This window comes from Tenrec ecaudatus, chromosome Y (genome assembly GCF_050624435.1).
Source record: "Tenrec ecaudatus isolate mTenEca1 chromosome Y, mTenEca1.hap1, whole genome shotgun sequence".
Lineage (NCBI taxonomy): Eukaryota > Metazoa > Chordata > Mammalia > Afrosoricida > Tenrecidae > Tenrec > Tenrec ecaudatus.
The window spans coordinates 20,345,791-20,373,312 of NC_134549.1; the positions used below are offsets into that span (position 1 = coordinate 20,345,791).

General features: G+C 61.9%; 2 protein-coding genes across 3 annotated transcripts; one reads left to right on the plus strand and one right to left on the minus strand.

The window, feature by feature from the left end:
- Positions 1 to 1,350: 1,350 nt before the first annotated feature.
- On the plus strand, positions 1,351 to 9,286 carry LOC142435573 (putative GTP-binding protein 6). Its single transcript, XM_075539806.1, has 10 exons — positions 1,351 to 1,747; positions 1,982 to 2,119; positions 2,358 to 2,428; positions 2,871 to 3,001; positions 4,105 to 4,175; positions 4,824 to 4,982; positions 6,235 to 6,443; positions 7,650 to 7,798; positions 8,132 to 8,284; positions 8,923 to 9,286. The coding sequence occupies exons 1-10, from the start codon at positions 1,366 to 1,368 to the stop codon at positions 9,044 to 9,046; spliced, it is 1,587 nt and encodes a 528-aa protein (XP_075395921.1). The 5' UTR covers positions 1,351 to 1,365; the 3' UTR covers positions 9,047 to 9,286.
- Positions 9,287 to 10,836: 1,550 nt separating this feature from the next.
- LOC142435592 (PI-PLC X domain-containing protein 1-like) lies at positions 10,837 to 23,312 on the minus strand. 2 transcript variants are annotated; one of them, XM_075539820.1, is made up of 8 exons: positions 22,878 to 23,312; positions 19,237 to 19,357; positions 16,903 to 17,052; positions 16,081 to 16,217; positions 15,199 to 15,327; positions 14,929 to 15,084; positions 13,477 to 13,660; positions 10,837 to 12,881 (listed from the first exon to the last, which is right to left on the minus strand). In XM_075539820.1, the coding sequence occupies exons 3-8, from the start codon at positions 17,021 to 17,023 to the stop codon at positions 12,646 to 12,648; spliced, it is 963 nt and encodes a 320-aa protein (XP_075395935.1). In that variant the 5' UTR covers positions 17,024 to 17,052; positions 19,237 to 19,357; positions 22,878 to 23,312; the 3' UTR covers positions 10,837 to 12,645. The 2 variants fall into 2 exon arrangements, with proteins under 2 accessions (XP_075395935.1, XP_075395936.1); XM_075539821.1 differs by lacking the exon at positions 22,878 to 23,312 and adding an exon at positions 21,986 to 22,072.
- Between the last annotated feature and the right edge of the window lie 4,210 nt (positions 23,313 to 27,522).

Sequence of the window (27,522 nt, forward strand, 5' to 3'; positions counted from 1 at the left end):
GGAGTCTACCTGTCCATCAGGTCGCAGCCAGAAGGTGCTTCCTTGTGGGCGTGGCCTCCTCATAAGGAGGGTCCTGGGAACTTCCCCTCTATCTCTGCCTTCACCTTCCTGTTGATGAGCCAAGTGGAGACCTCCCGGATCCCTGGAGATGCATCCACCGCCATTGGATCCACAAGACTGCACCTGCTTGCCTGTGATCCTGCATTCCGTATCATTACATGTGGCTGTGTGAGTCTCAACACTTGTGGACTTGACCTGGACTGGGCTCGGATGTTTTATTGATGCATAATTGGTTCTTGATATAAAACTCTCACACATGAGTGTCACTGGACTTGTTTCTCTAGTAACCTGGCCTGACGCAAATGGAGAGGCGAGTTTGAAGGGAAAGTAGTTATTCGGTGGGGGCCGAGTTCAAAGCAGGTCTGGGGCATTCATGAAAGGGAAAGCTGACTCCACACGGATGGAGTTTTCCAGACTATGCACCAGTGGCGGGAAGCTCTTCCTGAGCTGCCCTCAGATCTCCCACCTCGGGGCTCCCAGGCGTCCTGAAGGGAGGATGGGTGTCTGGGGGTTTCTGAGGCTTGCTGATCTTCCAAGTTCATTTCGACTCAGTGGCCCCTGTTACAGAGAACTGCCTCACGGTGTGGCCTAGGCTTCCAATCGGATGGCGAGACGTGGTCTCGCGTACTTTGGACATGCTGTTGGGAGAGACCAGCCCCCAGAGAAGGACATCCTGCTTGGTAAAGTGGAGGGGCGGGGAAAAGGAGGAAGGCCCTCAAGGAGCTGGGCAGACAGGCGGCTGCAGCCATGGACTCAAACTTAACGCTGGTGAGGATGGTGCAGCCCCGCCGTGTTTTGTGCTTTTGTCATCAGGTTGCTCTGCGGAGAACCGGCTGGAGGATGTTGATGAGAACAGACTGCCTGTTTTTTTCTCCCACCTTGGGTTCAAGCCGCTGTTGTTTTCCGTTTACAGCGCTTAACCACGGTGCCACTAGGGCTCCAGAAGGGACCAGGGTGGGTGCACAGCTCGTTTTGCGGTCAGGTGCCCTGAGTCCCTTCCCACTCAAGAGACCCCACGTGACACCAGCGTGTCACCTTTAAGGCGGGTGATCACCTGGTCTTGCTTCAGCGGGACTGTTGGACAAAGGACCGTCAGTCAGCGGCCCAGCACTCTGAATGCTGCCCCGCCGGGGCTCCTGGGGTGCTTCCCAGTCGGGAACCCCGGGCAGGGCTCCCAGGTGAGACGCCGCGCCCCGCGCCAGCTTTGCAGGACACGTGACCCGGCGCCGCCAATGGGATGCGGCGGAAGTCCCGCCCCTCAGGCCCGCCCCCTGAGGCCCGCCCCCTGGCGGCCGCGGACGCGGCATGTGGGCCCTCCGCGCCGCCCTCCGCGCGGGGCTCCGGCTCTCTCGCGAGACTCGCGCCCGCCCCGCCGTGAGGCCCGCGACGCCGCCGCCGCCGCCGCCGCCGCCGGGCCCCGTGCGCGCGCTCGCCGCCTTCGGGCCCCGGGCCCCGGGCCCGGCGGGCAGCGGTGACGGAGGATGGGTGCCCCGTGCGGGCGCGCGGAGGGCGGGAGCCCGGGGAGAGGAGCCAGGAGATGCGGACTCGGAAGGAGAGGAGGACGAGGACGAGGAGGAGGAGGAGGCGCTGCTGAGCAGAGAGCCCCTGCTGCCGGCCGGCGCCCAGCGCGTGTGCCTGGTCCACCCGGACATCAAGTGGGGCCCGCGGAAGCCGACGCTGACCCGAGGTGATTGGCGGGGCTCCGGAGGCGGGGCTTCCGGGGCGGGGCTTCCGGGGAGGGGCTCGGGGGCGGGGCTTCTGGGGAGGGGCTCCGGGGCGGGGCTCCGGGGCGGGGCCTCACAGGTAGAGGCGGGGAGGCCTCTGGATGGACCGGGCCCTGGACACTTCGGGTTTCTGGGCGTGGCGACCGGGGGGCGGGCCCTCGGGTTTGTTCCCTGACCCGCCTTGCCTCCCGCCGCAGCCGAGTGGCAGGTGGCTGAGGCCCGGTCTCTGGTGCACACGCTGGACGGCTGGTCGGTGGTGGAGAGCCTGGTGGTGCCCACGAAGACGCCCGACAGCCGGCTGGTGTTTGGCCGAGGCAACTTGGAGCAGCTGACAGGTGCGCTGCAGGGGCTGGAGAAGCGCAGACCGCTCTTCCCTTACCCGCCCCACCCCCACCCCCTCACCCCGCCCACCCGCCCGCAGGCACGCACTTCCAGGATCTTAGGGGCTGTAGCCCACTTGCTGCAGACGGCGAGGTGGGACCTGCTCCATGCACCCGCCGCCCCGAGCAGAGGAATGACTCCCGGTGCAGGTGTGGGGGGCACCAGGCTCACCTGTGACACCCTCTCCGTTAGAGAAGCTCCGGGGCTCCCCAGAAGTCACGTCTGTCTTCCTGAACGTGGAAAGGATGGCTCCCGACACAAAGGTACTCACATGCCTTGGTCTCGAACTGCAGCCACCAGGTGTGATGCAGGTGGGGGCAGAACCCACAGCAGGACGGTGGAGTTGGGGGACGAACAGAGGGATAGCTCCACTTTATCCAGGGCCACCTGTCCAGGTGTGCACTGCCTGTATATGTATTTGTCAGATGTGCACACCTGGCCAGGTGTGACCCGCCTGTGTGTGTCACCTGCTCAGGTGTGTACACCTATTCAGGTGTGCAGATGCATTCTCTGCCTAGATGTGTTTCCAACCAGGTTTGCCATCTGCTCAGGTGTGTACCTGGCCAGGTGTGCATGTCCTCAAGCATGCCCCTTGGATAGGTCTGTTAAATACCCAGGTGCACATCTGCCCAGGAGGTTGGCACGTTCTCAGGTTTGCTCGGTGCCCAGCTGTGCCCTCAGACACTTCCCTCTCTGCCCTCACAGAAGGAGCTGGAAGCTGCCTGGGGCGTTCAGGTGTTTGACCGCTTCACCATTGTGCTGCACATCTTCCGCTGCCACGCCCGCACCAAGGAGGCCCGGCTGCAACTAGCCCTGGCTGAGATCCCCCTGCTCAGGTAGACTCTGGGATTCCCCCTGCACAGATATACTCTTGACATCTCCCTGCACAGGTGGACTCTCAGATCCCCCTGCTCAGGTAGACTCTGGGATTCCCATGCACAGGTAGCCTCTGGGATTCCCATGCTCAGGTAGACTCTGGGATCCCCATGCTCAGGTGGACTCAAAGATCCCCCTGCTCAGGTAGACTCTTGGATTCCCATGCACAGGTAGACTCTGGGATTCCCATGCACAGGTGGACTCTCAGATCCCCCTGCTCAGGTAGACTCTGGGATTCCCATGCACAGGTGGACTCTGGGATTCCCCATGCACAGGTGGACTCTGACACCCCCATGCTCAGGTGGACTCGAAGATCCCCCTGCACAGGTAGACTCTGGGCTTCCCATGCACAGGTAGACTCTGGGATTCCCATGCACAGATAGACTCTGGGATTCCCATGCTCAGGTAAACTCTGGGATCCCCATGCTCAGGTGGACTCAAAGATCCCCCTGCACAGGTAGACTCTGGGATTCCCCATGCACAGGTGGACTCTGCGATTCTGATGCACAGGTGGACCCTGACAGCCCCATGCTCAGGTGGACTCGAAGATCCCCCTGCACAGGTAGACTCTGGGATTCCCCATGCACAGGTGGACTCTGCGATTCTGATGCACAGGTGGACTCTGACACCCCCATGCTCAGGTGGACTCGAAGATCCCCCTGCACAGGTAGACTCGAAGATCCCCCTGCACAGGTAGACTCTGGGATTCCCATGCTCAGGTAGACTCTGGGATCCCCATGCACAGGTGGACTCTGAGACCTCCCTGCACAGGTGGATGCTGGCAGCCTTGTCTCCTCCCACCCTGACACAGCGCAGACAACAGGACAGCAGAAGACAGTGTGGGGCAGCAGTGAGCCGTAGGGTGGACCTCTGACCCTCACTACTGAGCACCCTGAGGGTGCTGGTGGCAGAATCCGGGCCGGGTGCCCTCATCTGTGGTGCACCTCGAGGAGGCTGCCCAGCGGATCCCATTGCAGACAGTGTCAGCATGGGGGACACGGGGCAGCATGTGACGGGCGGGGAGGGGATGACCAGCCAACATGCCCTCTCGTTTCTGCACCAGGGCTGACCTGAAGAAGGACACATCCCAGCTGGACCGACAGGGTGGGGGCTCTCGCTACATCATGAGCTCAGGTGTGTGTGCTGCTTCTTGGCCCCAGGGTGGGTGGTGGGGGTGCAGATGAGCTGCTCTTTGGAAGTCGGGGAGGGGGCCTTGCCGGATGCCTAGGAGGGTGGGTGTGCAGGTGGCTTGGGGCACCTGCCGGCACGTTCACACCTCAGGGCCTGTGTGTTTAGGGGGCCACAGCCAGGGGGCAGGATCAGAGACTTAAGGTGACAAACGTGTCACCCAGATCTGGTGACCTGGAGTCTGAGGTCCAGGGGTGGGCAGGGCCGGGCTCCTTCAGGAGGTTTCAGGGGAGGGTCCTTCCTGACGAGTTCCTCGGGGGCCCTGGACATTCCTGGGCTTGTGGCCACATCTCTCTAGCCTCTGCCTCCGTCTCTATGTGGCCGTCTCCCCTGTGTCCCTTCTCTAAGGACACCACTCCTGTACGATGCGGGCACCCCTGCTCCAGGGTGGCCTCAGGACACTGGTGTGATCTCAGCTCTGTAGCACAGAAGGTGCCCTGATGGGTGCCCCGCTCCCCGGGATGATGACGTCATGTACAGGTTCCACGCACAGCCTCGCGCACGCGCAGGTCTTCCCCTCCCCCCCTCCCCGGGATGACGTGCGCGTGGGCGCAGGTGCCCTGCTCACGGTGTCCCCGCCCCCGGGCGCTGCAGGGGAGACGTTCCTGCAGGTGCAGCAGCGGCTGCTGAAGGACAGGGAGGCGCGGATCAGGAAGGCGCTGCGGAAGCTCACCACCAAACGGCGCCTGCTACGCCGACAGCGGCAGCGCCGCGAGCTCCCCACGGTCGCCGTCGTGGGGTACACCAACTCTGGTGAGGACCCGGGGCGTGGGGAGGGCTGCCCAGACGGCGGGGAGTGACGTGGGCACACTGCTGAGGGGTCCACAGAGACCGCTGGCGAGGGCGGTTAGGGGTCAGCACGGGTCATCCCCACTGTGGCGCTTGCTCGGGCCTCGGTGGGTCAGTGCTAGGACCCTCCGCTTCCTGAAGCGCCCCTGGGAATGGGAACCGTTCCCTGACAGGGCACCTCACAAGCAGCCTCTGCAGCCCGTCAGGGGCCCCTGCTCGCTGCAGCAGCACTGAGCCGCAGTGGGGCGTCGGGACAGACGGACAGGGAAGCAAGGCTGGCCACATCGGCACTATGTGCACACATCCGCCCTGACCACCCCGTGGGCCTCAGCGGCTGATCGGATAGCCTGGGACAGTGCAGACTGGGGGCGTATGGGGGGGGGGTCACTGTGGGCTGGGACAGCCTCCCCTGTGCCAGCGATTGCCACGGAAGGCTGCCCATGGCACCTGGAGGCCTCCATGCTCATCGGCTGCCATGAGACCCCCAGGAGCCGGCTGGCACAGCAGGTCGCAGTGGGCCGCTCACCTCCATGACAGCGGTTCGAGACCAGCAGCTGCTCTGAGGTAGCTGTGCTGTCTGATTCCGTGAAACTGAGTCTTGGGGACCCACCTTGACCCTCGGGGTCACTCAGCCGGAATGGGCTCTCTGGCCGTGCGGGTTTTGTGCCCTGTGTCCGCTTCAGGAGGGTCCCTAGTGGTGCTGTGAGGTCAGCGCAGGGCTGCCCACTATAGGGGCAGCAGTTCAAACCCACCAGCCGCTCCTCCGGAGGAAGATGAGGCTCTCTGCTTCTGTGAACAGCGACAGGTTTAGAACCCCAGGCTGGGTGGGACTGGTCCTCGTGGACAGGTAGAGCCCTGCATGGGGTCAGTCTGGGTCTGGTAGACCCCATGGGTAGGGTTAGAGGCCTGCATGGGCCCATCCAGCCAGGACGGACCCCACGGGCAGGTGGGTTACTGGTTCACAGGTACCACAGTGACTTCACCCTCACTTCGGCCAAACGTCAGCCACCAAGCTAGTTCCACCCACAAACACCAAACCATGTGCAGCCGTGGATCAGTGCCGGCTCAGCAGCCTGCACCCTCAAGGACAGGGCGGGCTGCCTGTGGGGTGCCCCAGCGCAGCCTCAACAGCCCCCTCAGCGCACCAGCGCAGACGGGCTAGCTTCTCAGGCTAAGCCCCGCCCAGGTGACCTCTGCCCTGCCGCACCTTCTCCAGGGAAAACCACCCTGATCCGGGCCCTGACGGGAGACACAGCCGCACAGCCTCGGGACCAGCTGTTTGCCACCCTGGACGTGACGGCCCACGCGGGCGCCCTGCCCTCGCGCCTGACCGTGCTGTACATGGACACCATCGGCTTCCTCTCCCAGCTGCCTCACGAGCTTGTCGCCTCCTTCACCGCCACCCTGGAGGATGTGGCCTGTGCGGTGAGAGCCGCCCCTCGGGCCGGCCCAGCAGTGAGTGAGGGGGCTCAGCCGGGAGTCCCCGAGGAGCACCCTGCACCACCTGGGGCAGAGAGGCCAGGCATCAGAGGCCCACCTGGGGCAAAGAGGCCGGGCATCAGAGGCCCGCCTGGGGCAGAGAGGCCAGGCACCAGGGGCCCACCTGGGGCAGAGAGACCAGGCACCAGGGGCCCACCTGGGGTTAGAGAGGCCGGGCATTAGAGGCCCACCTGGGGCAGAGAAGCCAGGCACCCATATTGTCCACCTGGGACAGAGAACCTGGGCACCAGGGGGCCCACCTGGGGCAGAGAGGCCGGGCTGTGTGCTCGCCCGTTAGTTGACAGGTGAGGCACTCAGAGTCTGCAGTGATGGCGGCAGGTGGCATGGTTCTGTTGGGGACTGTGGCTGCATCTACATCTCCTGGGAAGCCTCCTAGTTTGGCCTTCGGGCTGCCAGCTGATTGGCTCAGGCATACGCTCGGCGTGTGTGACAGGCTTGAGTTCAGCCTCACTGAGGATGGGTCCCGACTACAGGACACCGGCGGCCCCGACTCCCAGCCCTGTGGGTGACGTTCACAAACAGGCCTCTCCTGGTTCACGTGGGGAGCGAGCTCAGGGGAGGGCCCTCGGTTCTTGGCGTCTGGTCGAGCCCTGGTGTGGGGCTGTCCTCAGCTGGCCAGAGAACACCTGTCCTCCTGACCCAACACAGGGACCCCATTCAGGTCCCTGCCAGCAGCGAGTGCAGAGTTACAGGACGTGTGTTTGGGGAACACAGTCCGTCTGCAGGTTCCTCCAGCATCTCCCTCCTCTCCAGCTCTGTCCTCCGTGCCCGCTGACCATCTCTGTCTTAATCTGTTTCTCAGTCCTTTCTCCACCTCTGCCCTCTCCATCTGTACCATCTCTATATCATCTCTCTTCCCTCTGCCCATCTATGCCTGTCTCTGCCCTTTCTGTCCCGTGTCTACCCCGCTCCTGTCTGTCCACCCGTCCCATGTCCATCCCGCTCCTGTCCACCCCTGTCCCATGTCTACCCCTTGTCTGCTGTCCCTGTACCATCAAGAGCCCCCCTCCCCCGTGGGTGACGTCGCCCAAATTTGCCCCTCACAGTGTACCCTTGGCTGGGAGCGGGCAGCTGGGCAGGCGGGGACGGGCTGCGTTTCACTGACCATGCGTGCATCCCCCACCCCTGCAGGACCTGATTGTGCACGTGCGAGACGTCAGCCACCCCGAGACAGAGCTGCAGAAGGCCAGCGTCCTGTCGGCACTGCACAGCCTGCACCTGCCCGCCCCGCTGCTGGGCGCCCTCCTGGAGGTGCACAACAAGGTGGACCTGGTGCCCGGGTGAGCGAGGCAGCGACCCACCCCGAGTACCGCAGCAGACATGCTGCAGGGGAAGCCCCAGGGCTGGATCAGGACAGGCCCTCCCACTGTCCCTCTTCCTAGACAGCACACTGCCCCGTGGGGAGAGCTCCCCTGCTCTCACGAGGCCCCCACACTGTCCTATGCTCCCGGTGGGGTCCGTCGTCCGTGTGTTCCCTCCAGCCCCCAGCGGCCTTTCTCAAGCTTTCCCGTGGGGGCTCCCCAGCAGGACCCTGCTGCCCAGTCCAGCTGGTTGGCGAGAACCAGGGCCTGGGCGGTGCCCGCCCGGGCTTACCCACTGCCCCTCCCTCGCAGGTACCGGCCTGCGGAGCCCGGGGTGCTGGCCGTGTCCGCGCTGCACGGGCAGGGGCTGCAGGGCCTGCAGAGCGCACTGGAGGCCGCCGTCCTGAAGGCCACCGGGAGGCGGCTGGTCACCCTTCGGATTCCGCTCCATGGGGCACAGCTGAGGTCAGGCTGGGGGGAGCACAGGGGCATCAGGACGGGGTGGTTGGGGCGGAGCTGAGTTGAAGGGGCTGCACGTGGGGGTGTAGTCGAGTGGTGTTGGGGTCCCCTGGCTCAGCCAGCAGCCTCTGCGGGTGCTGCAGCGATGGAGGGTGGGTGCATGTGTGCTGCCACCTTCCTGATGCGTGTCCCTGCAGGACAGAGGAGGGCAGAGGCACCTGGTCTCCCGGGAGGGGCTGCCTGCCCTACCCCTCCTCCGCCCGTTCGGACGCCCGAGTCTTTGGAGGTCCCTGGGAAGCGGCCTTGGCTGCAGCCACCTTCCGGGGTGGGGCGCAGGGCGTGGGTGGCTACTCTGCTCATCCGCCTTGGGGGCCGCCCTGCACCCCTTCCACAAGCAGGCCTCACCGGGTCTCGGGTCCTCGAGGCTGCGCCAGCTTCCCTGTGATCAGATCAGCTGGGGTTCCCTGGGAAGCTCGGCCTGGGCTCACCCCGTGTTAGCGCTGATCAGAGCTGGGGAAAGCCCCTTAGAACTTCCACTGCCCCCCCACTGACCCCCTTCCGCCAGCGCGCCCAGGGCCAGTCAGCTCCAAGCCATGGACCCCACCTACAGTCCCCCCCTCAGCACAGCCTGCCTCCTCCCCCAGCTGGCTGCACCGCGAGTCCGCCGTGCAGCACGTGGACGTGGTCCCCGAGGAAGGGGCGGCCGACGTGACCGCCATCATGAGCAACGCCGCCTACGGAAAGTTCCGGAAACTCTTTCCACAGTGACGCCCGGTGGATGTTCAGCGAGCGCCCGCTCTGATCTCCTGCTGCCGTGTCCGCCCTGGGCGCCTCACTGGCCCGGGACGGCCCTCTGTCCGGGCAGGAAGCAAGGCCGGCTCTGTGCGTACTTTGGAGGGTGGGCCCTGCTCCAGGCTGTGTGGACACCGCCCAGATGTCCACACCCACCAAGGCTGGGGAGGGACAACGCCCCCACCCTGCTCCAGAATAAAGGACGGGTTACACCACGCACAGTAAGGCCCAGGGGGACTTGGTTCCCACGCACCCTGAGAAGTTGTCCGTGGGCTGACCCCGTGGGGGACCGTGGCCACCCACTCACCGCGAAGCCAGCAGTTCAAGCCCACCGTCTGCTCCCGGGAGAAAGACCAGACGTACGAACGTCTGTCCCTCTTGAGGGGCCGAGGGGAGAGGGCTTCACCTTGGGGGGGCGGGGTGCCGCCCACTCCTTTCCGGGCACACACGCCCCGCGTCCCTTAGCGGAGAGGTGGGGGGACCGTTTAGGAGCCGTGCTTCACTGGGTTGCCCGTCTGGGCGCTCCTGAGCCAGCGACCCCGGGGCACAGGCGGGCGGCCCCCTGATGAGCCAAGGTGGGGGTGGGAGGAGGGTGGCTGCTGTCCGTACCAGGGGGCAACCCAGGTTGATGAGGCAGACCCTCCCCAGCCCATCTGCCACCTTCACCACGCAGGACGCCAGGCCTTCCTCCAGGGACCCTGTCGGCCCTCGGGTGTGGCTGTGGGGCGTCCTGCTCCCAGGGTTTACCTTGGAGCTGCGTGAATACATGAGGGCGGCAGCACTGGAGACCCGCTTTCACCGAACCCCGAGAGGCGAGGATCCCCAGGCTTGCTGCCGGCCTTGGACCCACCTGGCCTGAAGGAGGGGCAGGCCAGGTGTGTGGGTGGGAAGCAAGACGCACGCGTGCGGACAGCAGGGCCCCCAGACGGGAGGGGGGAGATCAGGTAGCCCCCACGTGGGGCTGGCCACCCGCTCCAGTGGGTCCTCCCAGGATGCCTTGCCCAGTGTCCCCCAGCAGGGACCCCCAGCTTTCCTGAACCTACTGAAAATGCTGTGTGTGTCATGTTGGGGGGGGGGGGGTTGAACAGAGAGCTACCCTTAACCTGCACCTCAACTTGCCTGGGTTGTCACTTCCCACAGACGGGCTGTTCCGGGCACTGTCCTCTACACACGCAGCCGTCTTACACGCACACTCAGCACAGGGCACACAGGTACCCACGTTGCACACGCATGCATGTGCTCCTAGGCTGGCGCCTTCTGCTGGCCCCGGTGCAGACCATGCTGCGCCTGAGCAGCCTGGGCCCGGGAGGCTTCTCATGAGAAAGCCTCTCCGGAGAACGCGGTGGTCTTGAGGGGACGCCGAGACACAGGACATTGGCGCTGGGCAAGTGCTCGCTGGCAGTGATGACCAGGCCATGGAGGGGGTGGGGCTGCAGGGACAGGAGCACTCTCAGGGCTGGGTTCCCTGAGACCAGGCCGGCCCGGGGACCTAACCCACCAGACAAGGTGCCCCCTCCAAATAGGACATCTTAGACACTCCCTGTACTGGGAGATCCAGCTCTGCCGGAGATCCCGGTAAATGGAAACCAAACCTCACCGCTACCCAGTCCTTCCCAGTCCACAGAGCAGAGCTTCCCCCGGGGCTCCCAGGGCTCAGCATTTATGGGAGCAGTCAGTCTGGTCTCTGAGAACTGAATGCGTAGGTAGCTATTCCAGTAGGTAGATAAACTCATCACCGCCATCGAGTGGGCGCTGACTCACAGTGACCCTGCAGGACAGGGCGGAGCTGCCCCTGTGGGTCTCCCAGGCCGTCAGTCTGCACGGGAGCAGACCGTCTGGTCCTTCTCCCAAGGGGCAGCTGGTGGGTTTGAACTGCTGCCAGCAAGCTCAGTGGTTCACACCCAGCAGCCGCTCTGAAGGACAAAGACGAGGCTGTCTGGTCCGGTGATCACAATCCACAGACTTGATGGCATTGAGTTTTGTTTTGAGGCTTTTAGGGGCTTCTTTGGTCAGAAAGGAGAAGTAAAGATGGCAGTGCCCCTGCACCCAGGCCTCCCTCCGCTCTTTCAGGGGCATGCACAGTGCTAGTGGCCAATGAGAATGCAGGCCATAGGAAGAGCTCTCTGAGAGGAGGAGGGAGGGCCAGGGGTGCTCGGGATTTGGCCAAGAACTCAGGCCCCCGACTCTCAAAGCTGGTGTGGCTAGTTGCCCACTCGTTACGCTACAAACAGGAAGGGCAGCAGCTGAAGCCCACCGGCCACTCTGCAGGAGAAAGATGAGGCTGTCCGCCTACGCAGAGAGGGACAGCCCCAGACACCCTGCGCAGGGGCCCTGTGTGAGGACCGGCCACCAGGCCGTGGACAGAAAGGGCTCCTGTGAACTTTGGGTTTCTGGAGCCTGGGCCTGGGAGGTCAGGAAGCAGCACCTGCTTGGAAAGTGGCCCCAAGGCCTGGAGGGAAAGTGGGAAACGTGGCAGCCTCCAAGGGCACCTTGGGGGGGGGAGGACAGAATCGTGGGTGGGTGAGTGGGGCAAAAGCAAGAGATGGAGAACAAGCAGCTTTGACCTTCAGCGCATGGGCACCCCTGACCCTGGAAGGGACAGTCAGGGACCCTGTTTGAAGTGACCTGGTGAGAGGCGAGGCGTGGAGAAAGCCCGAGGGGCAGTTATGAGCACCGGCAACGGTTTGCCACAGCGTGGGCCTGGAGCGGGCCCTTTATATGTGTGTCATACATGCACCATCCGTGTTCTCACGCCATGGGAGACGAGTACAGGGCGGCTGTGAGGGCGAGAAGCCACAGCAGGAGCATAGGGTGGGGCCTGGCATGCGTGTTGCACCTGCTGCACACGTGTTCTGACACGTGAAACACCCTCAGAGAGCACGTGAGGGGACTGGACGCCAACGCTTCCTGCTCAGCGGGTCCTTTCCACCTTTGTCACCACCCCGCCGGGCAGCCACGTTACGTCCCGTCGACACTTGGTGAGATGGGAGTAGAAGCATCCAGTCCTGGGGGAGCCTGCTGGGCTTCCAGAGTCCACGGCAGAGAGCATCCTTGCCCTCCAATTCTAGTGTTTGTATTTTGACGCTTTCTCAGCAGGGTCCCAAGGCCCTCAGGTCTTTCCAGGCAGCCTGGGGCGCATGCACATCCCGTGTGTCCGCAGGCCCTCAGAGCTGTCCACATGCTCTGTGGTGTCCTGAAAGCCCCCCGATAGAGGTAGCCGGGGTTGACCGAGCGTCACACCTGTGGGCCCCGGGGGACCCCACCCCACCCCACGGTTCTCCAACCCAGCATCACTGGAGATACCGCTGCGACCATTCACACACGAGACTGTCTGGGAGGGAAAGGGGTCCTTGGGGCAAGTGGCCTTTGGAGGGGGGCTGCCATGCCAGGGAGGCCAGAGGGAGCTGAGCTGGGCCCACGCAGACCCCACAGCAGGCGCCCCTGCCCGCCTGTCCTCCTCACAGGCATGTGGTCCCAAGGACAGGGGTCCCATTTGTGGGACTGGGAGCCGGGCATGTGCCCGGGAGTGTCACAGAAGGGCCTGGTGGCCGGGTGTCAGCCCACCCTGGACATCATCAGGCCAGCAGCTTGTCGTTGAGCTGAATGACATCGCTGACAAAGCTGTTGGCCCCAATGAAGTCGCCTGCGATGATGTTGGTGCAGTGGGCGCCGGGCCCCGGGCACTGCTCACGGACCCAGGCGCTCAGGCAGGGCAGGCTGGGCAGCGTCATGGTCTCCAGGGACTGGGAGGGGTGCACCAACACGTAGCCCAGGTTCTCAGTCAGGTTGATGCCGGCCACAAACAGCCCATCTGGAATGGGGGGGTGCACGGGAGGGGACAGACGGCTCACATCCACACCTCCCTCCCAGCTTTTGCGCCCCGCCCCATCCACATCTGCGGGGGAGGGATAGAGTCTAACCAGAGACTGCAGGGTCCTCACAATTCAGCCGGGACTGGCGTGGGTTTGGGGAACAAACCCACCCTCAGCATCCCCTGTGAGAGTGGGCTGGTCCTCTGCTCTTGAAATCAACCCAACTCCCATCCACCGAGGGGACGCCGACTCACGACGACCCTGCAGGACAGGGCGGAGCTGCCCTGTGGGTCTCCCAGGCGGTCAGTCTTTATGGGAGTGGACAGTCTGGTCCTTCTCCCGAGGAGCAGCTGGTGGGTTTGAACTGCCGACCCTTCGTGAGCAGCCCCAGGTGTAATCACTGTTCCACCAGGCTCACTAGCGTCACGTGGAGTGTGGTCCACCTTACAGCAAACGCGTCCGTTGGATGTCATCTTTTCACCACAGTGCGACACGCACCTCTATCTTGCCCCCAAGCTTTGAGCTCCCCACAGGGGCCCCTTGAGAACACACGCTCAGTCTGGAAAGCACACCTGTGCACATCCCAGAACCTACCTGGGCGGCCGACACTCTTCATGGTCTCTAGGTATTGGATGAGTTCGTCGGTCTTCACCTTGTTGCCCCACCAGTAGGGCACCGCCGGCCACAATTCCGGGTGTCTGCTAACTGAGTCTGGGGCCTCATAGGACAGCACCACCTGGCGGCCACACGCCCACAGCTGCCGCAGTGTGGGCACCTCCTGGGGACAGAGGTGTGAGGGGCAAGTTGGGGGCTGCCCGCTGACACTGCCCACCGTATCAGCCCAGACAGTGACCACCTGTCTATAGAGGTGGGCTCCCTCTGCGAGGGCCCCATCGTGCTGGGGGCTGGGCAGCATAACCAGTAGGAAGCACACATTAAAAGTCACGCATGGTCCTCCGGCCCCATGACCAGTAACCTCAATCCAGCATCCAAGACCTGATTGGTGACCCTGGACAGTGCAAGCTGCCTTAGGTTCGTTGAAAGGAAAACGCCTGGTTGTCACCTTCAGAAACCTGTGCCATGCAGTTCCAGCTGAGGCACATGGGGGCGCCCCTGGAGCTGAAGCCAGCACCCCCTTGCCATGGTCCCCTGGAGGTTGCCACTGACTGCTGGACTCGAGGTCAGTAGTTCAAAGCCACCAGGTGCGCTGCATGCTCCTGTGCCGACTGAGCCTCAGAACCCGCAGGGGCAGTCCCTGCAGGGCTGCTGTGAGAATCCAGTTCACGGCAGGGAGATCTCAATGCTTCCCAGAACCGAGACGCTGTCACACGCACTGGACGCGTCGTTAGGAGAGACCAGACCTTGGAGAAGGACGGCATGCTCGGTCAAGCGGAGGGGCAGCGACACAGAGGAAGGCCATCGACGAGATGGTCGGACACAGTGGCTGCAGCCGTGGCTCAGACACACAGGGATGGGGAGGAGGGGTTTTGTCCTGATGGACATCAGGCTGCTGTGACCGGAGCTCACTGGGAGCTGAGTCCACCCTGAGCGGCCTCATAAGAAAGGCCTGGCTGCTGCTTCAACCCTCTCCGAGCCCTTTCACGGGCACCGCGGGTGGGGCCGCTCTGGCCCTGGATGGGATGGGGTCAGAACAGCGCCAAGGACAAGAGGAGGGGGTCTGCACACTCACAATCTTTGCAGGGATGTGGGGCGCAGCAAACACTCCACGCACCCCAATAGTTTCCCACATGCAGCTTCGCAGTAGAAAACAGGGCTTCCCGACATGGAGCCCAGCCCGTCGCAGAGCCGCCACTGGCTACAGTGGGAACTGCAGGCTTCCCTGGCGCACCCTCGCCCCCGGCTCAGGGATGCATCCCGCAAGGAGCAGGGCGCTCACGCTCTTGCTGCACCAGGGCCCAGAGGCTCACAGTGAAGGCGCATCCCGACGCTGCCGGTTCCCTCTGGCTGTCACACCTAGACCCTGTCCCCGCCAGGCCTCCCATGCCCGCCCCATTGGACCCGCCCTCGAGGGGTGCGCCGGCTCACCCCCCGCGGGCAGAGCATGTCTCCAAAGATGTTCTTGATACAGGAGACCAGGTATTCATGCAGGTCCTCGCCCAGGCCCTCGAAGTTCCTGCACGCCAGGATGACCACCTCTCGGGGGTGGCTCTCCAGCCACTCAGAGATCTCTGTCAGGGTGTCCTGGGGGCGGGGGGATGCAGTCACCCTGAGTGCACACAGTGCCCCCCCACCTACCCCCCTGACCTCTTGTAGACCAGGTGCATGCCCTCCCCACACACACCTGCCCCCCCTGACCTCGACCAGCGCCGTGGTGTAGACCATGTGCACGAAGTGCAGGTTCTTGGGGGACCCCTTAGCCATGTGTGCCACCCGCAGGTCCAGGTACCGGACGCCCGCGTCCAGCTGCTCCGTGACGGTCAGCACCTGCATGGGAAGCCCAGTCTCTCTTAGGCCAGCCCGATGGCCACCAGTCACTAGGGAAGATAGCCAGGACTGTGGACGCCTAACCCTGGGAGGTTTAGCCGCTGACTCACCTATCCTGCGAGCCCCTGCTCTGTGGGGTCCCCTGTCAGAGCCTGTAGGGTCTTGGGGACCCTCTCTTGAGTGATGTAGATCGCAGCTGCTACAGGCATGACACCCTAGCCTGCTGCCTGTGTCCCTGTGCACCCCGACCCGGGTCTCGGGCCTCCCTTCAGGGTCCCAACTACTGAGAGGGGCCAGTTATCAGGACTCAAGGGGGATGCAGGGCCCCACAGACCCTGAGCAGGACATCACAGGGGGGGCTGCCCCTCACCACATGGCAGGGTGCACGCACACAGCCACGGACACTGTGTGTCCAAGGCTGTCAGTCTTCACCAGAGCAGCCTCGTCTTTCTCCCTCAGGACAGCGTGGGGTTTCACACCGCTGACCTTGCATTGAGCACCTCACCCACTGTGCCAGAAAGGCTCCTCTCCAGGATCCCCCACCTGCCCCCAGTTCCCGTAACCCCAATGCACCCTGAAGGCAGCTGGAGACCACCCTGGGGGGGGGGGGAGGGTGTGAGGTCCTTGGATCCTCCCCGCTGAATCGCGCAGAGCTTCCATCCACAAGCCCAGGTGAGCAGACGCAGGAGCCACCCCCGAGCAGGTGAGTGACAGAGCTGCCCTCCCTGAGCCCAGGTAAGCAGTGGGCCGTACCTGAGTGACGGACCACCTGAACACTACGGGCTGGATGACGCAGGGAATCAGCTTGCTGAGGAGCTGCAGGACCTTGGGCTGGTCGGAGGCGATGGGGGACTTCCTGCTCAGGCAGTAAGTCATGGTGTCGTGGCTGCCTGCACGGGGTACCGGGGGGCACCGTGTCCAAGACCACCCCGCACACGATCCTTCGAGGGACTGGGACGTGTCCCCTGCAGGGGGCGAGGGCGAGGCTGTGCCCTGTTCTGGGTGCCTGTGAGCGGGACCTTACTGGAAACAGGGCCTTTACAGACAAGGCCACAATGTGATGTCACACCGGAACAGGAGTGTGTCCTCGTGACGGAGGGAAAAGACAGAAGGTGGAGAGATTCTGACACAAGCCCAGGGACGCCTGGGCCCCAGGAGCTGGGAGAGACCATGAGGACGGATCCTACCCTGTAGCTTCCTGAGGGAGCCCGGCCCTGCCCACCTCTGGACCTCAGACTGGTGTCTTTGCAGATGTCACTTACTCAGCATGAGGTCATTCTGGGGCAGGGGCCCTCACCCTACAGGAGTAGTGTCCTGACCACAGAGGAGAAGGGACACAGAGGGGAGACGGCCCCGTGGAGACAGAGGCAGAGGCTGGAGAGATGCAGACACCGCCTGCCTCCAGCCTAGAGACAGCAAAGGGGAGGAACTGGCAGGAGAAGAAGGAGGGATGGGGGAAGGAGGAGGTGCGTGTGTGTGTGTCCACGCTCACCTGGCATGGGGAGGTGTATGTGGGGGTAGGTGTACATGTGTGTGCATGTGTTAGTGTGTTTGCGTGTGTGTATTCATGCTCACCTGGGATGGAGAGGTGGTGCAGGGGCACATCCCAGAGCCGGGGGCAGAGCTGTGACATCCAGTTGGGGTTGGTGGCCTGCAGGCTCCGGAAGCCGCAGGAGGTGCTCAAGCGGCTGCCCATGAAGGGGGGCCAGAGGGGGTACCTGGGACCTGCGGAGCAATGGGGTGCACAGAGCTGAAAGTGCACCTCTTGACAGGGGTGCTCACGACCAAACTCTTTCCTTGGGCACAGAGGGATTGTCAGGAGGGTGTGCGCGTGTGTGCATGTGTGTGCTTGCACCTGTGACCTGAGGGGGGAGCGAGACAGGGACTCTCAGAGACAGCCCTGCTCTTCCTGACCCTCCTCAGACAAAATTCAAAGTCCACCCTCAGCCAAACCCACTGCCCTTGAGGAGACGCCAACTCATGGCGACCCTGCAGGACAGGGCTCCTACGTCGTCAGTCTCTACGGGAGCAGACAGTCTGGTCTTTCTCCTGAAGAGTAGATAGATAGATGATAGATAGATAGATAGATAGATAGATAGATAGATAGATAGATAGATAGATAGAAAGAAAGATATAGATGGATGATAAGCACTGCCATCGAGGGATGCCGACTCACAGTGACCCTGCAGGACAGGACAAAACCACCCCTGGGGGTCTCCCAGGCTGTCAGTCTTTACAGGAGCAGACGGCCTCATCGTTCTCCCTTGGAGTGGCTGGTAGTTTTGAACCACCGACCTTGTGGTGAGCAGCCCAGCTGAAACCCACATCCCCTCAGGGCCCCTCATGGATAACATCCAAGATGGTTCATTTTGCAGCTCCTGCCGACTGCCATTGGGCTCTGCCTGAACTCACGGCGCCCTGTGCTGCCCGGCCTGAAACCAGCCGGCGGCTGGCTGCTCTGACCACAGGTTTCAGAAGTCCAGCCTTCCTCCCACATCCCTGTGGGGCTGGAGCAGCCACCACGTTCCACTGGTCTGTACGCCATGTAGGATGATGTCCCACAGAGCACAGTGGTGGCTTTGGAAAATGCCTTCAGGGAGCGTCTGGAAGCAACGTGAGAGCCTCGTGGGGACGGTCACTCTGAGCAGCACGCAGCTGCTTCTGTGAGATGACTGCTGGCTGACACGGCCGGCCGTGCCCACGTAGATTCGGCTCTGCTCTGGGATTTCCCCTACAGAGTGTGGAGAGGTGGCCAGGTAGCTCCTGTCCAGGGCCCGCTGGACCCAGGATATGGTCTGATGACTGTCTGCGGTCTGACAGGGAGAGGTGGCCATCTGGAGAGCTTTGGAGAGCGGCGGGCATGCAGATGAAGAGGGATTAGAGCCTCTTCTGTGGGTGCCAGGTTCTGAGTGTCTCTGATGAGCATGACCATTGGTGCCCACCCACCTGCCCCATAAACCGCTTGTTTTTGCTTCCTCACTTGGAGTGGACATTCCCTGGGCTCAGTCGTCCAGAGCAAACACTCACAGCAGATTCTCACAGCCAGTCATTATCGGAGCCCTGCTGGGACTGGGGGTTACACCAGGCACCTGGGGTGCCCACTCTTCCAGCTCCACACTCATGTTTGAGCTTCCAGCTGGCCATGTCAGATGCTGAGTGGCCCCGACGCCCACCAAGGCTTCTTACTGTAAGATACAGATCGTCTGAGATGACGAGGAAGGGCCATGAGTTTATAGGACCAGGACCCCCCACAGCAGGACAAGGACCTGAAGCAGAAGAGAGACCGAGACAGAGAGAAGAGAGACAGACAGAGAGATGCAGTACCCTACAGTCAGATGTCCAGCTTCCTAAGAATGAAAAAAATAAATGTCTGTCTGTGACATCTGCCCCGGGGCACATCAGTGACAGGATCACTGGAGATCCCAGGGGCCATGGTGCTGAGCAGGTGACTTGCTGAAACCTGCATAAGACAAGCCACGCCAGGGAGCAGACGCCCGCGATTTCCACCAGGAGGCAGAGACTCGCCCACTGCGTCTGGGAGCAGATGCCATGTGTCTGTGTCTGTGAGCAGGTACCATGAATGTGTGTGTCTGTGAGCAGGTAATGTGTGTTGTCTGTGAGAAGGGACCATGTGTATGCCTGGGAGCTAGTACCATGTGTCTGTGACTGTGAGCAGGGACCAGGTCCGTGAGCAGGTCCCCCGTGTCTGCCTGGGAGCAGGTACAAACTACGTTGCTGTGTCCATGACCAGTTGTCACCTTTTCCCCCTCCGTCTGTATAAACCGATACAGAAGCTGGTTTCCTCGACTTAACCAAGTGTGTGCCACTTCCTCATCAAGAGACCTGGCTCCTGCTCCTGGCATCCCCTGCACAGCCCCAGCCCCAGCCCGCTCAGACCCCACGTCTCACCTCGACGTCAGCCCAGAATCTTAGTTCGCCAGACCTGGACTCCTCAGCTCTCTGGACACCCTGCTGCAAACAGCTGCCAAGACGCCTGAGCCTGCCCGCCTGCCTGCTGTGTTCACCGCTCCTGGGGGATGGAGGACAGGATGACTATGGCTCCAGGGGCCCTGACCAACATCAGAGTCAGGAAGGGGGTCCTACAGGGAGCTGCAGGGATCGCCGACACCCCCGTGGGAGACTATGATCCCTTCATCCCCTTTACCATCATCTGTTACTGTCTGTGCTCTTACGGAGCAGGGTGGCCTCCTGCTTACAGGTCAGCAGTTTGAAACCACCCGCTGGCTCCAGGGGAGAGAGATCAGCTGCCCCCGCCCGTACAGAGTCACCACCCTGGAGCCTGCAGGGGCAGGTCTTCTGTCCCATAGGGTCCTTGAGTTCAAATCCAGAAGACCGCAGTGAGTTTGGGTCTGTCATGCAACTCTCTATCTACATCCCTCTCTGATGACCCTGTATGTGTGCTGCGGTTTCATTTTTACACATACACTATGTTAATATGTGTCTGCTCACCTGTATGTCTCTGTGTTATTACATGTCTCTTTCTATGCAGACTCTGTTAGGATGTATCTGTGTGCCTATAGCTGCTGCTCTCTCTGTCTCTACCCATGTGTGTGATTACCTAGGTATCTTTTCTGGGCATTATTTATGCCCCCTCCTTTTACTTTCCCTCCCACGCTGATTTTCCACAAGCACTAGCATCTGCTTCTCTCTGTGGGAAAACCATTTTTCCTTGCGTTTATTTTCCTTTGGTAACAGTGGCCTCCGACAGTGACTGCCTTCAGGGACTGCCCGATTTTGCTCAGCACAATAGCTTCCAAACATGTGCGTGTTGTGAGGAGCGTGACAGTGTCATGACCATTCCTTAGAGACACACAGCACTGTCACCATTCCTCAGACACACACACTCTACAATTCCACACAGCTATGGTCATCCTTTAGAGATGTCCTGTTCCATCCCACACAGCACTGTCACCATGCCTCCACCCACACACTCTTCAATTCCACACAAAAGTATCACCGTTCTTGAGATACAGTATTCCCTTCCACACAAATCCTTCCTTAGACAAACATATTCCATTCCAAACAGATGGCCATCTGTCTTTAGATACACACTATATTCCCTTCCGCACAAACTGCCCCAAGCCCCCGCCCCCCCACCGGAATAGGCTCGCAGAGCCTAGGGGGCGATGGTCTCCGGGGCGCCAAACATCTCTCACCCCAAATGAATGAACGAGTGAAGGCGAAGGCGCCCCATCCAGCCATCTCGCATGGACCCCACTCCCCATACTGGGGGGGGGCGGTAACACTGCACCCCTAAACCGCACTCCTGTTTGGGAGGGTGCAGCTCCCTCCGCAGCGCTGCAGTGCCTGGTATCTCAGGGAGCATCGCCATAATCCCACACCCCCCCCTGTCCCCCGTGCTCCTGCTGCCGGCCTCTGTCCAGTCAGCACACTCCGGCTGCCCGCCTGCCAGGGCAGCGCTGCCAGCAGGGTGGGCGCCCTTCCTGCTGCGACCTCTGCTGGTTCCTGGCTTCCAGCCGTGAGCAGTCCCGGGGCGCCGTGCTTTGCAAACTGGATGCAAGACTGTGCATCTGGAGCGAGGATCCCCCAGAGTTTGCAGGGCACCCCACTGGCCCCCGACCACAGGTGCCCCCGAGGGGGCTGAAGAGCATGCTCCAGGGGCTCCTTAGGGCATTGTGACCCATTGACACAAGAGGGGAGGGGAGACAGGTGCAGGGGGCTCAGGGTGGGGAGCTATCGCATGATCTTATGCTGCCCCCCCAGCTCTCCCCATCAGGAGGCCAGTAATGGCCACTGAAGATCCTGTTCCCACAGGTACCTGACCACGGAGGGTCCTGTCCCCACATCCTCTGTTCACACAGGTACCTGACCACGGAGGGTCCTGTCCTGTCCACACGTCCTCTGTTCACACAGGTACCTGACCACGGATGGTCTTGTCCTGACCCCACATCCTCTGTTCCCACAGGTACCTGACCACGGAGGGTCCTGTCCTGACCCCACATCCTCTGTTCCCACAGGTACCTGACCACGGAGGATCCTGTCCCCACATCCTCTGTCCCCACAGGTACCTGACCACGGACGATCTTGTCCTGACCCCACATCCTCTGTTCCCACAGGTACCTGACCACGGAGGGTCCTGTCCTGTCCACACGTCCTCTCTGTTCCCACAGGTACCTGACCACGGAGGATCCTGTCCCCACATCCTCTGTTCACACAGGTACCTGACCACGGAGGATCCTGTCCCCACATCCTCTGTTCACACAGGTATCTGACCACGGATGGTCTTGTCCTGACCCTACATCCTCTGTCCCCACAGGTACCTGACCACGGAGGGTCCTGTCCTGTCCCCACGTCCTCTGTTCACACAAGTACCTGACCACGGATGGTCTTGTCCTGACCCCACATCCTCTGTCCCCACAGGTACCTGACCACGGAGGGTCCTGTCCTGTCCCCACGTCCTCTGTTCCCACAGGTACCTGACCACGGATGGTCTTGTCCTGACCCCACATCCTCTGTTCACACAGGTACCTGACCACGGAGGGTCCTGTCCTGTCCCCACGTCCTCTGTTCCCACAGGTACCTGACCACGGAGGATCCTGTCCCCACGTCCTCACGTGTAGGAGTCTGGGATCCTTCGTGGTCCCAGGGCACTTGCGTTCCTGCCCCACCCCCTCACCTGGCTCACTGTCACGCCCTCCGGCTCTGTCCACCGGTCCTTCTGAAGCAGAGCCGCCGCTCCGCCCTCCTTCCTCTGAGTCCAGCCTTCCCGACTGCACTGAGCGCCAGGAGCCCCCACAATGCCCGCCCGCCTGGCTCCAGCGCGCCCCTCCCTCCATCCGTCGGTCTGTCCGGCACGCCCCGAGGGAAGGCCGCATTCCCGCCCGCGCGCCCAGATGCCTGGACCGCGACGCAGCCATTCCTGCGTGCTGACTGCCTGCACTCGGGGTCCCTCCCCCTCCGCGTGCCACGGTGGGACCCCGGGCCTTACCCCGCCCGGCTCGTGCGCCCCTCGCGGACCAGCAGGCAGGCGCGCTGTCCTGGGGCCGCGGGGTCCCCACCCAGTCAGCAGGGGACGGCGGGCAGCTCCTGCTCCAACCTGCGGGCCCAGAGGGGCTCTAGCCTCAGCTGCAGAGTCCCGGTACCCTCCCTGCCCGCAGGCCCGAGGGGGTACCCTCGGCGAGGCCTCTGCCCCTGGGTGGAGGGCATCCCCAAAGAGCGGGTGTCCACCCCTCTGTCCACCGCCCCTGCCCCACCCCAGGCCACCTGGCCATCGTGGTGAGATGACCAGGGGAGAGTGCCTGTCCTCAGTGGGGTCGTCACTGGACCCCTGGCTCCTGTCCCCCGCCCCACCTTTCTGTTCCTGACGTCTGTGTTCCTGGTTCCCTGGGATCAGAGGGGCAGGCTTGGGGCTGCCTGCCAACCGCCCAGCTCACATGCCGGACCCGGCACCCTAACCCGCCACCATCAGAAATCAGGGACCCTGTGAGCTCTAAGCCTTTCCAGCCTCCAGCCCGCCCTCCCTCCTTCCACCCATCCTCCCCTCTCCCTTCCCCCTCCTGTTCGCTCACCCTTCGCTTCCGGCTGACCGGTGGCTTCCTTGTTTCTCTCCCTCCCCGCTCTCGCGGGTCATGACAAGGACCCCAGGTGGGGGCCCCCCGGTTAGTGCACCAGTGTCCCGGGGTGGTGCTGGCAGGGAGACTCCGAGGTGGGGGCCCTGGCTGGTCTGTGGACCCGTGTGCCCCCTGGGTGAGGCTGCCCTCTGGGAGACCCACAGCTGGGAGTTGGAGGCAGCCGGGAGCAGCTCACAGAGCAGTGCTGCGGTGCCCTGGCAGTGCCAGCCTCCCTGGGGCAGGAACTGGACCTGGTGCTGGCCTTGGCGCAGGGTGTGCATCGATCCCTGGCCCGTGCCTGCACCCCTTCGCTTCCTGCCGCTGGAATGTTCCGAAGGTCCTGAATGGGACCTCCTCCCCTGCAGGGCCCTTCTGGCAGTCCTTGTGCAAACAGTGAGACCATCCCCACCTGGGGGGGTGGGGCAGCGGAGCCTCCCTCCCCCGCACTTCCAGCTGGAAGCTACACCCATACTCCTGGCAGCATTGGGCCCCGCCCACTTGATCTGACCTGACCTGATCCTCTGGGCTTGGGCAATCGAGGCGGCGGCAGACCGAGGGTGTGGGCGGTTGGCTGCCATGTCTGTCCACAGAGCAGACAGGCTTCAGCAGCAGCTAGGAGTAGGTGTGGGTCTCTGAACGCAGGGGCTACCTGACAGTCGGGAGCGAGCGGGGTGGTGGTCCCTGCCCTCACAGCAGACCCAGGCCTGGCTGACAGTGTGGACAGACAGCACTTCCAGGTAAGGGGAGTCAGGCTCACGTGAGGAGTAGCCTGCCCTAGCCTGTCTGCACCCCGGAACTTGTCAGCGCACAGCTTCCCCTGTGGGGCTGTTTGTGAGGCTGTGGCTCCTGAGGGGACAGACAGTCCGTCTTTCTCCTGGGAGCAGACGGTGGGTTTGAACCGCTGACCTGGAGGTGAGCAGGTCCATGTGTCCATTGCCCAGGGTATGTGGAGAGTCTGACAAGCCGGGTCCCATCCTTGTGGGTTTTAAGACTGCAGTGAAATGGGTAAGTGTATATGAGGGGATTTGGAAAGGCGTGGGCACGTGATAAGAGATGATCACGGGGTCCCTGGGGCCCGTTTGCTGAGCCCCCACCCCCTGCTCCCACAGGGAACCTTTGCTGGCTCAACAATCTCTACTTCTCCCTTGGGTGCTGATAACAAGAGTGGTCATGTGCACCCTCTCCACCAGCGAGCCAGGCACTGCCTCCTCCGGGAGCCAGGAAATGGCTCCTGGAGCCCCTCCCTGCCCCCCCCCCACAGTGCTGCACACTCACAGCGACCCCACAGATCCACCCACCCCTCCCCCCGGGGCATTCTGTTCCTGGTCTCGCAGGGCCCAGGATCACAGGGGGCCCTTCAGGCCCTGATGTTGCAACAGAATCTGCTGACCCTGGAGCACCCAGGAAACCACATCCTCTCCGGGCTGCTGTTCAGGCTGGGGTGGGGGGTGGGCGGGATAAGGGCTCTCAGCTATGCTTCCGTGAATAAACAGAGGGGATGAGGGGGCGGGACATGGGGGGCTGGAGTCTTGAGAGGGAACAGAGTTGATAGCCCGTCATTCTCTCCCGTCCTCCTTCCACTGACTGGGTGGGGCAGCCATGGTCCAGACCCCTAAGGCCACTGTGGGAGCAGGGCAGGGGAGTCAAGGGAGGCTGGACGTGACAGAAACACCACCAACTGGAGGTTTCAGTCAACAGACTGTGGTGGTCTCTCCCCGCTCCGGAGATGGACAGGGTCATGCCCCCACCCCCACCCCAGGGGCTGGTCCTTCCTCAGTCTCTCCCAGCCCCTGGGCCCCAGGCATGCCTGGGCTTGTGGCTGCATCTCTCCTGCCTCTGCCTCTGTCTCCCTGTGGCCGTCTCCTCTCTGCGTCTCTTTTTCCCTACTCAGGATACCAGTGAATTCTGGAAGCAAAAAGGGTCAGCTGCAAGGTCATCAGTTTGAAACCACTAGGGAGAAAGGTGGAGTGTCTGCTGCTGTAGAGCAACCGTCTTGGAAACCACTGGGTCAAGTCTGCTGTGTCCTGTAAGGGGGCCAAGTTGGACTTGGGCCGGTGACATGGGGCGTGGTGTCAGGAGACCACCTTCTGGCTGGAAGTCCCGCCCTCATCCAAGTGGATGACCTCTCGACCCCAATCTGCAAAGACTCAGTGGGAAAATAAATTCCAAATTCAGAACAAAACACCACTGCCATCGAGTGGACTCCAACTCACAGTGACCCTGCAAGACAGGGCAGAGCTGCCCCTGTGGGTCTCCCAGGCTGTCAGTCTGTACAGGAGCAGACAGTCTGGTCTTTCTCCTGAGAGGCTAATGGATAGGTAGATATGCAGATAGATAGATATGCAGATAGATAGATAGATAGAGCGATAGCACAGGGCATAACCGTCCCTGTGGGCTGCAGGCTGTCCGTCTGCATGAGGCAGACAGCCTGCTTTTTCTCCTGTGCATGGGGTGGTGGGTCTGAACCAAGACACTGGAGAACAGCCCAGCGCCTGACCCACCAGACACCGGTGTTCCTGGCTGTGTTTCAATGCCCCAGGCTAACCCTTCAGTGCAGCCTGTTGCCCACTGACCCTGCATGTCCTTGGAGTGACACCACCCCCCAAAGCACTAGCTGCTGTTCGTGAAGATGTCACCCCTTCTTCCTGCCCCAGTCACGCTCAGGGACCCGTCTCCCACCCCAGCTGAGCCTCAAGAGTTCCCGCGAAGGGAGTAGCCGGGACCCCCTTCCCCATGGGCTGCAGTCCACTGTCGTCCTACGGGAAGAACCAGAGCTGAGGGGCTGAAGGGTCAGCTGGGGTCAGAGGGGGTGACGGCACCACCTCATGGCCGTCATCATCCATATTTCGGAACATTCCACACAGCAGTCGGAGCTGTCCCCCGCAGGCAGGATTGCCCTGCTGGCCAAGAGCTGCAGCCCACAGGGCTCTGAGGGTGGGCACCTTCACAGGGAACCCAGGGCCTCCGGACTGAGAGGGGAGTGGAGGTGAGTGGGGTGCGGAGCTTCTGTGTGGGCACCAGGAGTTGGTGCCACGTCCCCTGGGGTCTGTGTGGAGCTGTGTGCTGCCCGTGAGGGGCCTTCTTGTTACAGTTGTGCAGGGTCTGTGGAGCTGCCATGGTGTTCAGGGCAGTATGGTCCTATGTGGCATGTCCTGTGGTCCAGTGTGGCATGTCCTGGGTGACATGTCCTGTGGTCCCGTGTGGCGTGTCCTGTGTGGCGTGTCCTGTGTGGTGTGTCCTGTGTGGCATGGCTGCAGTCCAGGACGACTCTGCGTGAGCCTTCTGTGGTGTCTGCGGAGCTGGCATGCTCAAGGGAACCACATTTTCAGGATGGCTGCAGATTACGTGGGCATTTCAAACCCGGTAGAACTCAAGCACCAGTGTGGAGAGCAGCCACCACAGTTGCCCGTGGGCCATCCCCTCTCCTCCCCATCACCCCACCCTCTGTCCGTCTCCTCCTCCACCCGTGCCCTCCCCACTTTGGGGCCTTTCTGTGAGCTGACCCAGCCATCGCAGAGCCTCAGGGAAGGCTTGATATTGGTGACAGTCTCACCACTGACATCTTCGTCTCCACAGACTCCATCTCCCCATGCGCACTTCAGCCACGCCGGCCAGAGGCTCCAGTTACGCCACACACTGTGCGCTCCTCTCCCGAGTCCTCCTGCCACCTTTGTCTGGCACCCAGAGCCCCTGAGATCAGAGGTGATCATGGGGTCCATGCTGTAGGCACCTCTAAAAGGCACTGGCTCACCCACAGCCACGGTCCATTCCCAACTCCCAGGGACCCTGAAGGACGGGGCAGAGCTGCCCCTGTGGGTCTCCCAGGCTGTCAGTCTTTACAGGAGCAGACGGTCTGGTCTTTCTCCCTGAAGAGCTAACAGACAGTTAAGATAGCTAAACACATGGCCCTGGAATGGACGCAGACTCACAGCGACCCTGCAGGACAAGGCAGAGCTGCTCCAGGGGACTTACCAGGCTGCTGTCAGTCTGTACCGGGCAGAGGCCTCACTTTACGCTCAGAGCGGTTGGAACATTTGAACTGCTGACCCTGTGTAAGGCCCTGTACCACCAGGGCTATAAGATGTTGCTTTTGTTGGCTGGCGCTGGGTCAGCGCAGACCCACACCACCAGTGGGCACGACAGAAGGAAACACTGCGTGGCCCTGGGCTGCCCTCACAATCTCCCTGCGGTTGCACCCCTTTAAAGCCATCCAATAAAAAAAAAGCCATCCAATAGCTGAATCAGTAAAGAAGATCTGCTTTAGACATTGTGTTCTTTTAAAGAATAATCTATCTGTGATCAGATTGACACAGGAACTTGGAAGGTTAGGTGAAAAGTTTAAGGGGCAGTGAGCTTATGTGCATGATGGAAATTTGGAATTGGAAAAGGGCAGTGAGAATGGTTACATAATTTCAGAAATATAATGAATGTTAGCAAATTGTACACGTAGAAATGATTGAATTGGTATATATTTTTGTGTTCATTGTTTTAGGGCAGGGAGAAGACTTGAAGTTTAAATATAATTTACAGAGACCCCCTTGTTAAATCTTGATTGGGACAAAGTCCAGACAAAACAAATCATCTGGTTGAGGGAGACCGTAAG